The sequence below is a fragment of the Oncorhynchus masou genome, chromosome 18 (assembly GCF_036934945.1).
Source record: "Oncorhynchus masou masou isolate Uvic2021 chromosome 18, UVic_Omas_1.1, whole genome shotgun sequence".
Classification (NCBI taxonomy): Eukaryota; Metazoa; Chordata; class Actinopteri; order Salmoniformes; family Salmonidae; genus Oncorhynchus; species Oncorhynchus masou.
The window spans coordinates 78,552,170-78,565,836 of record NC_088229.1 but is presented as its reverse complement, the minus strand read 5'-3'; the positions used below and the strand labels follow the sequence as shown (position 1 = coordinate 78,565,836).

Below are 13,667 nucleotides of genomic sequence, written 5' to 3'. Positions count from 1 at the left end.
GGCCAACAGGCCATGGCTTCCCTCAGAGAAACTACCCTGTGACTCAAACCCAACAGGAACATTGCTGCTATAACAGCCTCCACTCTTCTGGGAAGGCTTTCCACTAGATGTTGGAACATTGCTGCTATAACAGCCTCCTCTCTTCTGGGAAGGCTTTCCACTAGATGTAGGAACATTGCTGCTATAACAGCCTCTACTCTTCTGGGAAGGCTTTCCACTAGATGTAGGAACATTGCTGCTATAACAGCCTCCACTCTTCTGGGAAGGCTTTCCACTAGATGTAGGAACATTGCTGCTATAACAGCCTCCACTCTTCTGGGAAGGCTTTCCACTAGATGTAGGAACATTGCTGCTATAACAGCCTCCACTCTTCTGGGAAGGCTTTCCACTAGATGTAGGAACATTGCTGTGGGGACTTGCTTCCATACAGCCACAAGAGCATTAGTGAGGCCGTCCACTGATGTTGAGCGATTAGGTCTGGTTCTCAGTTGACGTTCCAAATCATCCTAAAGGTGTTCGATGGGGTTGAGGTCAGGGCTCTGTGCAGGCCAGTCAAGTTCTTCCACACCGATCTCGACAAACCATTTCTGTATGGGCGTTGCCGTGTGTGACCAGTGTGTGACCAGGCACTGGGGATTGAGGTGTAGAGGAGATGTTGTCATTGTTTGTGTCAGTTGTTGTTCGTATGTATATGTCGTCTTTTTTCTCATTATCTGGTTTGAAAAGGGGGGGAAACATATTCTACAAAATGACTTCCTCATAATGTGGGACTGTGCTTGTTCTCCCAGGGCAGTACGGGCCGTGGTGGGGCCCCCAGGCAGCAGTGGAGGAGGATCCTGTGGTCATGTCGGGACACCTTCAGGGTTCAGATCGGACGTCTCTTGGTGCACACCCTCTCCCCTGCATTACCCCTCAGGGACAGGAAGGAGGCTCTAGAGTTTGTGTTCGACCCTGCAAACCCTGACTTCCTCAAGGAGAGCCTCAGCCCCGGGTTAGAGGTAAGAGGTCGGGGGTCGCTGTTAGGGCTGAGCCCAAACATCCTCAGGGAGAGCCTCAGCCCCGGGTTAGAGGTAAGAGGTCGGGGGTCGCTGTTAGGGCTGAGCCCAAACATCCTCAGGGAGAGCCTCAGCCCCAGGTGAGAAGATGAGAGCGAGAGAGTGAAAGGTTGATCGAGAGAGAGCAAGATTGAAAGAGAGAGAGGGCGAGAGAGAGAGGGCAGGCGAGAGAGAGAGGGAGGGAGGGCGAGATGTTACTCAAGCACTCACATTGACTCACGAACCCTTCTCCCCCTCCTCTCTCCCCCTCTCTCTCTCTCCTCTCCTCTCTCTCCCTCTCCCTCTCCTCTCTCAGCATGGTCCCAAGCTAGCCATGTATCTGTATGAGATGCTCCATGACCATAAAGATGCTCTGACCAAAGAGGAGCAGAGTACTCTGGGCAATTTCATGACGTCACTGAAGTTGTGGGGTCATCGCTGCATCCCGCCCAGCGCACCGCACAAACCAGACCTACTCAAGGCTATCAAAGAGGTAACCTTTACCCTATAACCTTTACCTTTACCCTATAACCTTTACCCTGACCCTATAACCTTTACCCTGACCCTATAACCTTTACCCTGACCCTATAACCTTAACCTTACTCTATAATACGGGTGGGCAAACTACGGCCCGGATCCAGCCCGGGTGAGGTTTGAGTAAAAATATATATATATATATTCTGTAAAACTTCAATTCATCAACCGGGTTTTTTAATCACTGAACGGGCTTCTGTTGAGAGACGGGCTTCTGTTTGAGACGGGCTTCTGTTTGAGACGGGCTTCTGTGGAGAGACAGGCTTCTGTTTGAGAGACGGGCTTCTGTTGAGAGACGGGCTTCTGTTGAGAGACGGGCTTCTGTTGAGAGACGGGCTTCTGTTTGAGAGACGGGCTTCTGTTTGAGACGGGCTTCTGTTTGAGACGGGCTTCTGTTGAGAGACGGGCTTCTGTTTGAGACGGGCTTCTGTTTGAGACGGGCTTCTGTTGAGAGACGGGCTTCTGTTGAGAGACGGGCTTCTGTTGAGAGACGGGCTTCTGTTGAGAGACGGGCTTCTGTTGAGAGACGGGCTTCTGTTGAGAGACGGGCTTCTGTTGAGAGACGGGCTTCTGTTGAGAGACGGGCTTCTGTTGAGAGACGGGCTTCTGTTGAGAGACGGGCTTCTGTTGAGAGACGGGCTTCTGTTGAGAGACGGGCTTCTGTTTGAGACGGGCTTCTGTTGAGAGACGGGCTTCTGTTGAGAGACGGGCTTCTGTTGAGAGACGGGCTTCTGTTGAGAGACGGGCTTCTGTTGAGAGACGGGCTTCTGTTGAGAGACGGGCTTCTGTTGAGAGACGGGCTTCTGTTGAGAGACGGGCTTCTATTGAGAGACGGGCTTCTGTTGAGAGACGGGCTTCTGTTTGAGAGACGGGCTTCTGTTTGAGACGGGCTTCTGTTTGAGAGACGGGCTTCTGTTTGAGACGGGCTTCTGTTTGAGAGACGGGCTTCTATTTCCTTAATGTACACAACATAGTTTACATAGTTCATTGTTTAACGTCACCATTCATTTCCTGCACTAATGTGTTATCATTTACACACTGTGTCAAATTTATTTTGTCTTAGTATGCCTCAAAAACATAAACAACTTTTCCTTGACTGAATAATTATTCTCCTCTTTTTCTGTATTTTCGTCAGTTCTTACTTTCGCCACTTGGGGGCGATCACTTAATTGCTGGGGGTCTGTACTCCCAAAGTTGACTGTTTTCATGCTTACCAGGCTTCTATTTATTTATTTGCCAGTTAGCTAGCAGTTCTCAGCTGTTAGCCGCCAATGGCTAGCAGTTTCTTGCTGGCGATAAAAATTGTCGTAATTTTTTTGAGTCATTCCTGAATTATTTAATGTAAGTCAAACATTAAACCTTGTAAACAATTCATGGTAATTCATGGTAACAAATCATTTAGACCAGGCGTTTATCTGAAACAGGTGTTTACTTGCTGAAATGTATGCCATTGCTCGGCTATTAATAGGGACAGGAGGCTATTTGAGACTTGCCGTTTCATTTATATACTGAAACATGTAAAGGTTTGGTCACACGCCACAATCAACAGCCTGATCTACTCTATGAGAAGGAGATGTGTCTCGCTGCATGAGGCAAAAGGTCACACCAGATACTGACTGGTTTTCTGATCCACGCCCCTACCTTTTTCTTCTAAGGTATCTGTGACCAACAGATGCATATCTGTATTCCCAGTCATGTGAAGTCCATAGATTAGGGTCTAATGAATTCATCTCAATTGACTGATTTCCTGATATGAACTGTAACTCAGTTGTAACTGAGTTTACAAAACATTAGGAATGTCTTCCTAGTATTGAGTTGGATTAGGGTTCAACGGTTTCCTGTGTGTATCAAGAATGGATTAGGGTTCAACCGTTTTCCTGTGTGTATCAAGAATGGATTAGGGTTCAACCGTTTTCCTGTGTGTATCAAGAATGGATTAGGGTTCAACCGTTTTCCTGTGTGTATCAAGAATGGGTTAGGGTTCAACGGTTTCCTGTGTGTATCAATAATGGATTAGGGTTCAACCGTTTTCCTGTGTGTATCAAGAATGGGTTAGGGTTCAACGGTTTCCTGTGTGTATCAAGAATGGTCCACCACTCAAAGGACATCCAGCCAACTTGACACAACTGTGGGAAGCGTTTGTGTCAACATGGGCCAGTATCCCTGTGGAACGCTCCAAAGACTTGAGGCTGTTCTGGGGGCGTTCCTCAGAACAGGTGTTCCTAATTTACCCTAACTTTGTAACATCTCTGACCTTACCCTGACCTTATAACATCTGACCTAACCCTATAACATCTCTGACCTTACCCTAACCTTATAACATCTGACCTAACCCTATAACATCTCTGACCTTACCCTAACCTTATAACATCTGACCTAACCCTATAACATCTCTGACCTTACCCTAACCCTATAACATCTGACCTAACCCTATAACATCTCTGACCTTACCCTAACCTTATAACATCTGACCTAACCCTATAACATCTCTGACCTTACCCTAACCCTATAACATCTGACCTAACCCTATAACATCTCTGACCAGTCTGGCCAACGGTTCGGGTTCAACTCTGGAACTGCAACTGTCTTGATGAGTCCTGGGTTAGTCCCAGCCCTGTCCATGTCCCGTTTCATCTCACAGGTCCCAGCCATGTCCCGTTTCATCTCACAGGTCCCAGCCATGTCCCGTTTCATCTCACAGGTCCCAGCCATGTCCCGTTTCATCTCACAGGTCCCAGCCATGTCCCGTTTCATCTCACAGGTCCCAGCCATGTCCCGTTTCATCTCACTGGTTCCAGCCATGTCCCGTTTCATCTCACGGGTCCCAGCCATGTCCCGTTTCATCTCACGGGTCCCAGCCATGTCCCGTTTCATCTCACGGGTCCCAGCCATGTCCCGTTTCATCTCACGGGTCCCAGCCATGTCCCGTTTCATCTCACGGGTCCCAGCCATGTCCCGTTTCATCTCACGGGTCCCAGCCATGTCCCGTTTCATCTCACGGGTCCCAGCCATGTCCCGTTTCATCTCACGGGTCCCAGCCATGTCCCGTTTCATCTCACGGGTCCCAGCCATGTCCCGTTTCATCTCACGGGTCCCAGCCATGTCCCGTTTCATCTCACGGGTCCCAGCCATGTCCCGTTTCATCTCACGGGTCCCAGCCATGTCCCGTTTCATCTCACTGGTTCCAGCCATGTCCCGTTTCATCTCACAGGTCCCAGCCATGTCCCGTTTCATCTCACAGGTCCCAGCCATGTCCCGTTTCATCTCACTGGTCTCATTTATGTCCCGTTTCATCTCACGGGTCTCATTCATGTCCCGTTTCATCTCACGGGTCTCATTCATGTCCCGTTTCATCTCTGTCTCATTCATGTCCCGTTTCATCTCTGTCTCATTCATGTCCCGTTTCATCTCACGGGTCTCATTCATGTCCCGTTTCATCTCACGGGTCTCATTCATGTCCCGTTTCATCTCACAGGAACAGCTGAAATACGAGGCGGACGAGAAGAGCAGTAAACTGGCCTGGGAGAAGAAAATATCCAACACACAGAAAAGGTGAAGCATGATTGGTTCGTTAGACTCCAGAGCCGTGTCTTACCACCAGTCAAATCCTTACTTTCCCCATACTTGTTCCCTCCATTTCTCTCAAAGCTCATTGCAGGAGGAGGTCAGAGGGAGGGACATTGGAATAGATCCTCAGCTCCGATGTACTTTGAGAGGAATTCAGAGACCAAGAACAGAGGCAAGGATTCTAGCTGACAATCTTTTAAACCAATGTATTGTCTGTCTCTCTCCTTTCTTCAGTCTGATCCAGCGTCTGGACGGCAAGTCCAAGGACATCTCTAAGATCGCAGCCGACATCACCCAGAATGTGTCTCTGAGACAGGGTATGGAGAGGAAGAAGGTGATCCAGCACATCAGAGGACTCTACAAGATAGACCTCAGCGCCTCAAGACACTGGCAGGAACTGGTGCAGCAACTCACACACGACCGGTGAGTACTGGGGAGGGGGGCGGGGGGGGAGGGGTTACACTGAACAACTCCCACACGACCGGTGAGTACTGGGGAGGGGGTGTTACACTGAACAACTCCCACACGACCGGTGAGTACTGGGGAGGGGGGCGGGGGGGGGGGTTACACTGAACAACTCCCACACGTCCGGTGAGTACTGGGGCGGGGGGGGGGGTTACACTGAACAACTCCCACACGACCGGTGAGTACTGGGGCGGGGGGGTTACACTGAACAACTCCCACACGACCGGTGAGTACTGGGGAGGGGGGCGGGGGGTGTTACACTGAACAACTCCCACACGACCGGTGAGTACTGGGGAGGGGGGCGGGGGGGGGGGGGTTACACTGAACAACTCCCACACGACTGGTGAGTACTGGGGAGGGGGGGGGGGGGTTACACTGAACAACTCCCACACGACTGGTGAGTACTGGGGAGGGGGGGGGGGGGGGTTACACTGAACAACTCCCACAATACCGGTGAGTACTGGGGAGGGGGGCGGGGGGGTGTTACACTGAACAACTCCCACACGACCGGTGAGTACTGGGGAGGGGGCGGGGGGGTGTTACGCTGAACAACTCCCACAATACCGGTGAGTACTGGGGAGGGGGGGCGGGGGGGTGTTACACTGAACAACTCCCACATGACCGGTGAGTACTGGGGAGGGGGGGCGGGGGGGTTACACTGAACAACTCCCACAAGACCGGTGAGTACTGGGGAGGGGGGGGTGTTACACTGAACAACTCCCACACGACCGGTGAGTACTGGAGAGGGGGGGGGGGTGTTACACTGAACAACTCCCACAATACCGGTGAGTACTGGGGAGGGGGGGGGGGGTGTTACACTGAACAACTCCCACAAGACCGGTGAGTACTGGGGGGGGGGGGGGGTGTTACACTGAACAACTCCCACACGACCGGTGAGTACTGGGGAGGGGGGCGGGGGGGGTTACACTGAACAACTCCCACACGACCGGTGAGTACTGGGGAGGGGGGGGGGGGTTACACTGAACAACTCCCACACGACCGGTGAGTACTGGGGAGGGGGGGCGGGGGGGTGTTACACTGAACAACTCCCACACGACCGGTGAGTACTGGGGAGGGGGGGGGGGGGGGTTACACTGAACAACTCCCACACGACCGGTGAGTACTGGGGAGGGGGGCGGGGGGTGTTACACTGAACAACTCCCACAATACCGGTGAGTACTGGGGAGGGGGGGGGGTGTTACTGGGGGGGGGGGGGGGTTACACTGAACAACTCCCACAAGACCGGTGAGTACTGGGGGGGGGGGCGGGGGGGTTACACTGAACAACTCCCACACGACCGGCGGTGAGTACTGGGGAGAGGGGGGGGGGGGGGGTGTTACACTGAACAACTCCCACAATACCGGTGAGTACTGGGGAGGGGGGGCGGGGGGTGTTACACTGAACAACTCCCACACGACCGGTGAGTACTGGGAGTCTCCTACATAGAGTTAAACACAGTAATATCCATTATTCCCCTTTGATGCAGAATAGGGAAGATTAAGAACCGCGCACAATTCTTCCTATCCGGCTCGAAAGACCATAAAACAATGCCTACCATGTAACAATATGCTATGAATGACTTGTTTACTGTTCTAATAATGTTGGGAACCAGTTTATAATGTTGGGAACCAGTTTATAATGTTGGGAACCAGTTTATAATGTTGGTAACCAGTTTATAATGTTGGTAACCAGTTTATAATAGAATGACTTGTTTACTGTTCTAATAATGTTGGTAACCAGTGTATAAGGTTGGTAACCAGTTTATTATATAATGACTTGTTTACTGTTCTAATGATGTTGGTAACCAGTTTATAATGTTGGTAACCAGTTTATAATAGAATGACTTGTTTACTGTTCTAATAATGTTGGTAACCAGTTTATAATGTTGGGAACCAGTTTATAATGTTGGGAACCAGTTTATAATGTTGGGAACCAGTTTATAATAGAATGACTTGTTTACTGTTCTAATGATGTTGGTAACCAGTTTATAATGTTGGGAACCAGTTTATAATGTTGGGAACCAGTTTATAATAGAATGACTTGTTTACTGTTCTAATGATGTTGGTAACCAGTTTATAATGTTGGTAACCAGTTTATTATATAATGACTTGTTTACTGTTCTAATAATGTTGGTAACCAGTTTATAATGTTGGTAACCAGTTTATAATGTTGGGAACCAGTTTATAATGTTGGGAACCAGTTTATAATAGAATGACTTGTTTACTGTTCTAATGATGTTGGTAACCAGTTTATAATGTTGGTAACCAGTTTATTATATAATGACTTGTTTACTGTTCTAATAATGTTGGTAACCAGTTTATAATGTTGGTAACCAGTTTATAATGTTGGGAACCAGTTTATAATAGAATGACTTGTTTACTGTTCTAATAATAACTGATTTCCATACCCAACTATAACATCTTCCGTCAAGATAGAACTGCCAAAGGGGGAGGAGTTGCAGTCTACTGCAGAGATAGCCTGTAATGTCATACTTTCCAGGTCCATACCCAAACAGTTCGAACTACTAATTCTGAAAATTACTCTCTCCAGAATTAAGTCGCTCACTGTTGCCGCCTGCTACCGACCCCCCTCAGCTCCCAGCTGTGCCCTGGACACCATTTGTGAATTGATTGCCCCCCATCTAGCTTCAGAGTTTGTTCTGTTAGGTGACCTAAACTGGGATATGCTTAACACCCCGGCAGTCCTACAATCTAAGCTAGATGCCCTCAATCTCACACAAATCATCAAGGAACCCACCAGGTACAACCCTAACTCTGTAAACAAGGGCACCCTCATAGACGTCATCCTGATCAACTGGCCCTCCAAATACACCTCCGCTGTCTTCAACCAGGATCTCTGCGATCACTGCTTCATTGCCTGTATCCGCTACGGTGCCGCAGTCAAACGACCACCCCTCATCACTGTCAAACGCTCCCTAAAACACTTCTGTGAGCAGGCCTTTCTAATCGACCTGGCCCGGGTACCCTGGAAGGACATTGACCTCATCCCGTCAGTTGAGGATGGCTGGTCATTCTTTAAGAGTAACTTCCTCACCATTTTAGAAAAGCATGCTCCGTTCAAAAAATGCAGAACTAAGAACAGATACAGCCCTTGGTTCACTCCAGACCTGACTGCCCTCGACCAGCACAAAAACATCCTGTGGCGGACTGCAATAGCATCGAACAGTCCCCGCGATATGCAACTGTTCAGGGAAGTCAGGAACCAATACACGCAGTCAGTCAGGAAAGCTAAGGCCAGCTTCTTCAGGCAGAAGTTTGCATCCTGTAGCTCCAACTCCAAAACGTTCTGGGACACTTTGAAGTCCATGGAGAACAAGAGCACCTCCTCCCAGCTGCCCACTGCACTGAGGCTAGGGAACACGGTCACCACCGACAAATCCATGATTATTGAAAACTTCAACAAGCATTTCTCAACGCCTGGCCATGCCTTCCGCCTGGCTACTCCAACCTCGGCCAACAGCTCCGGCCCCCCCCGCAGCTCCTCGCCCAAGCCTCTCCAGGTTCTCCTTTACCCAAATCCAGATAGCAGATGTTCTGAAAGAGCTGCAAAACCTGGACCCGTATAAATCAGCTGGGCTTGACAATCTGGCCCCTCTATTTCTGAAACTATCCGCCGCCATTGTCGCAACCCCTATTACCAGCCTGTTCAACCTCTCTTTCATATCGTCTGAGATCCCCAAGGATTGGAAAGCTACCGCAGTCATCCCCCTCTTCAAAGGGGGAGACACCCTGGACCCAAACTGTTACAGACCTATATCCATTCTGCCTTGCCTATCTAAGGTCTTCGAAAGCCAAGTCAACAAACAGGTCACTGACCATCTCGAATCCCACCGTACCTTCTCCGCTATGCAATCTGGTTTCCGAGCCGGTCATGGGTGCACCTCAGCTACACTCAAGGTACTAAACGATATCATAACCGCCATCGATAAAAGACAGTACTGTGCAGCCGTCTTCATCGACCTTGCCAAGGCTTTCGACTCTGTCAATCACCATATTCTTATTGGCAGACTCGGTAGCCTCGGTTTTTCGGATGACTGCCTTGCCTGGTTCACCAATTACTTTGCAGACAGAGTTCAGTGTGTCAAATCAGAGGGCATGCTGTCCGGTCCTCTGGCAGTCTCTATGGGGGTGCCACAGGGTTCAATTCTCGGGCCGACTCTTTTCTCTGTATATATCAATGATGTTGCTCTTGCTGCGGGCGATTCCCTGATCCACCTCTAAGCAGACGACACCATTCTATATACTTTCGGCCCGTCATTGGACACTGTGCTATCTAACCTCCAAACGAGCTTCAATGCCATACAACACTCCTTCCGTGGCCTCCAACTGCTCTTAAACGCTAGTAAAACCAAATGCATGCTTTTCAACCGATCGCTGCCTGCACCCGCATGCCCGACTAGCATCACCACACTGGATGGTTCCGACCTTGAATATGTGGACACCTATAAGTACCTAGGTGTCTGGCTAGACTGCAAACTCTCCTTCCAGACCCATATCAAACATCTCCAATCGAAAATCAAATCAAGAGTCGGCTTTCTATTCCGTAACAAAGCCTCCTTCACTCACGCTGCCAAGCTTACCCTAGTAAAACTGACTATCCTACCGATCCTCGACTTCGGCGATGTCATCTACAAAATTGCTTCCAACACTCTTCTCAGCAAACTGGATGCAGTTTATCACAGTGCCATCCGTTTTGTCACTAAAGCGCCTTATACTACCCACCACTGCGACTTGTATGCTCTAGTCGGCTGGCCCTCGCTACATATTCGTCGCAAGACCCACTGGCTCCAGGTCATCTACAAGGCCATGCTAGGTAAAGCTCCGCCTTATCTCAGTTCACTAGTCACGATAGCAACACCCATCCGTAGCACGCGCTCCAGCAGGTGTATCTCACTGATCATCCCTAAAGCCAACACCTCATTCGGCCGCCTTTCGTTCCAGTACTCTGCTGCCTGTGACTGGTACGAATTGCAAAAATCACTGAAGTTGGAGACCTTTATCTCCCTCACCAACTTCAAACATCAGCTATCTGAGCAGCTAACCGATCGCTGCAGCTGTACATAATCTATTGGTAAATAGCCCACCCATTTTCACCTACCTCATCCCCACAGTTTTTATTTATTTACTTTTCTGCTCTTTTGCACACCAATATCTCTACCTGTACATGATCATCTGATCATTTATCACTCCAGTGTTAATCTGCAAGGTTGTAATTATTCGCCTACCTCCTCATGCCTTTTGCACACATTGTATACAGTGTTATTGACTTGTTAATTGTTTACTCCATGTGTAACTCTGTGTTGTCTGTTCACACTGCTATGCTTTATCTTGGCCAGGTCGCAGTTGTAAATGAGAACTTGTTCTCAACTAGCCTACCTGGTTAAATAAAGGTGAAATAAAAAAATAAAAATAAAAAATAATGTTGGTAAATAGTTTATAATAGAATGAGTTGTTTACTGTTCTAATAATGTTGGTAACCAGTTTATAATGTTGGTAACTAGTTTATAATAGAATGACTTGTTTACTGTTCTAATAATGTTGTGAACCAGTTTATAATGTTGGGAACCAGTTTATAATGTTGGGAACCAGTTTATAATGTTGGTAACCAGTTTATAATAGAATGACTTGTTTACTGTTCTAATATTGTTGGTAACCAGTTTATAATGTTGGAAACCAGTTTTTAATATTGGTAACCAGTTTATAATGTTGGTAACCAGTTTATAATGTTGGTAACCAGTTTATAATATAATGACTTCTTTAGTGTTCTAATAATGTTGGGAACCAGTTTATAATGTTGGGAACCAGTTTATAATGTTGGTAACCAGTTTATAATAGAATGACTTGTTGCTAATGCTATTTCCTGTGTATTTCAGTGCTGTGTGGCGTGACCAGACTTGTTGCTAATGCTATTTCCTCTGTATTTCAGTGCTGTGTGGCGTGACCAGACTTGTTGCTAATGCTATTTCCTCTGTATTTCAGTGCTGTGTGGTATGACCAGACTTGTTGCTAATGCTATTTCCTCTGTATTTCAGTGCTGTGTGGCGTGACCAGACTTGTTGCTAATGCTATTTCCTCTGTATTACAGTGCTGTGTGGCGTGACCAGACTTGTTGCTAATGCTATTTCCTCTGTATTACAGTGCTGTGTGGTGTGACCAGACTTGTTGCTAATGCTATTTCCTGTGTATTTCAGTGCTGTGTGGTGTGACCAGACTTGTTGCTAATGCTATTTCCTCTGTATTACAGTGCTGTGTGGTATGACCAGACGTCGTACCCGACCTCCTGGCAGCTGGACCCTACAGAGGGACCCAACAGGGAGAGAAGACGGCTGCAGAGGTGTTACCTCACCATCCCCAACAAGTACCTGCTCAAAGACCGACGCAAGCCAGACGGTACTGTGACCCTAACCCATAACCCTCACCATCCCCAACAAGTACCTGCTCAAAGACCGACGCAAGCCAGATGGTACTGTGACCCTAACCCATAACCCCTAACCCTCACCCCTAACCCTCACCATCCCCAACAAGTACCTGCTCAAAGACCGACGCAAGCCAGACGGTACTGTGACCCTAACCCATAACCCTCACCCCTAACCCTCACCATCCCCAACAAGTACCTGCTAATGACCGACGCAAGCCAGACGGTACTGTGACCCTAACCCATAACCCCTAACCCTCACCCATAACCCCTAACCCTCACCATCCCCAACAAGTACCTGCTCAAAGACAGACGCAAGCCAGACGGTACTGTGACCCTAACCCATAACCCCTAACCCTCACCCATAACCCCTAACCCTCACCATCCCCAACAAGTACCTGCTCAAAGACCGACGCAAGCCAGACGGTACTGTGACCCTAACCCCTCACCCATAACCCCTCACCCATAACCCCTAACCCTCACCATCCCCAACAAGTACCTGCTCAAAGACCGACACAAGCCAGACGATACTGTGACCCTAACCCATAACCCCTAACCCTCACCTCTAACCCTCACCATCCCCAACAAGTACCTGCTCAAAGACCGACGCAAGCCAGACGATACTGTGACCCTAACCCATAACCCCTAACCCTCACCTCTAACCCTCACCATCCCCAACAAGTACCTGCTCAAAGACCGACGCAAGCCAGACGGTACTGTGACCCTAACCCATAACCCCTCACCCTCACCATCCCCAACAGGTACCTGCTCAAAGACCGACGCAAGCCAGACGGTACTGTGACCCTAACCCTCACCCATAACCCCTAACCCTCACCAAGCCAGACATACATTTTAAAATATAATGAGTCTGATCTTCAGCACCACTAGGGATGACCTCCTAACAGCTGCAAAAAAAAGAGCTTTTCATGGTTTCCTTAATTTTGGCTTTTGAGAGCACTATCTGGAAACCCGCTATGACTCCAGCCTATCCATCCTGTCTGACCCTGCCTGCCTGACTGACTGACCCTGCCTGTCTGACCCTGTCTGTCTGTCTGACCTTTCAGACCCAGCAGCGCGGGCTCCACTGTCCTTCCTGTTTGAGGACAAGACCCACTCCTCCTTCTCCTCCACGGTGAAAGACAAGGCCACCAGCGAACCAATCAGATTCACCAGACGCTGCATCAGTGTTGCCCCCTCTCGAGAGACCTCTGGGGAGCTGCTGCTGGGTAAGGGACCACACAGACCACCTCCTAGCTTTATTGTCCAGTGAGTTTGTTCTGGACAAGGTCCCATTCCGGCTCCCTAAGGCTTTATTTCCTGGTGTGTACTCTTACTCACACAGTAACCTTTTGACCCCTCTGCATTCACAGGGAAGTCTGGGATGTATTTTGTGGAGGATAACGCAGCTGACGCCCATGACAACCAGGTAACCCTCTCTCTACACCTGTACATTTAGAACAGAGAGAGTGATGTTGTGGCTCACTGTGTGTGTTGTGACAGAGTGTCCACGGGGAGACGGAGGCAGCGTCATTCTCCTGGACCTATGAGGAGATTAAGGAGGTCCATAAGAGGTGGTGGCAGCTCAGAGACAACGCTGTGGAGATCTTCCTCACCAACGGACGGACTCTCCTG

The 13,667-nt window shown here is 49.0% G+C and overlaps 1 protein-coding gene across 1 annotated transcript in view; it reads left to right on the top strand.

Moving 5' to 3' along the window:
• lyst (lysosomal trafficking regulator) overlaps nt 1-13,667 on the top strand; it is a gene marked incomplete at its 3' end in the record, with an annotated part of 204,258 nt that extends 190,591 nt beyond the window's left edge. Inside the window, 8 exon segments of the mRNA XM_064924533.1 lie at nt 789-998; nt 1,351-1,527; nt 5,044-5,120; nt 5,370-5,558; nt 11,865-12,010; nt 13,100-13,261; nt 13,406-13,461; nt 13,536-13,667. Coding sequence (XP_064780605.1) covers nt 789-998; nt 1,351-1,527; nt 5,044-5,120; nt 5,370-5,558; nt 11,865-12,010; nt 13,100-13,261; nt 13,406-13,461; nt 13,536-13,667 — 1,149 coding nt within the window.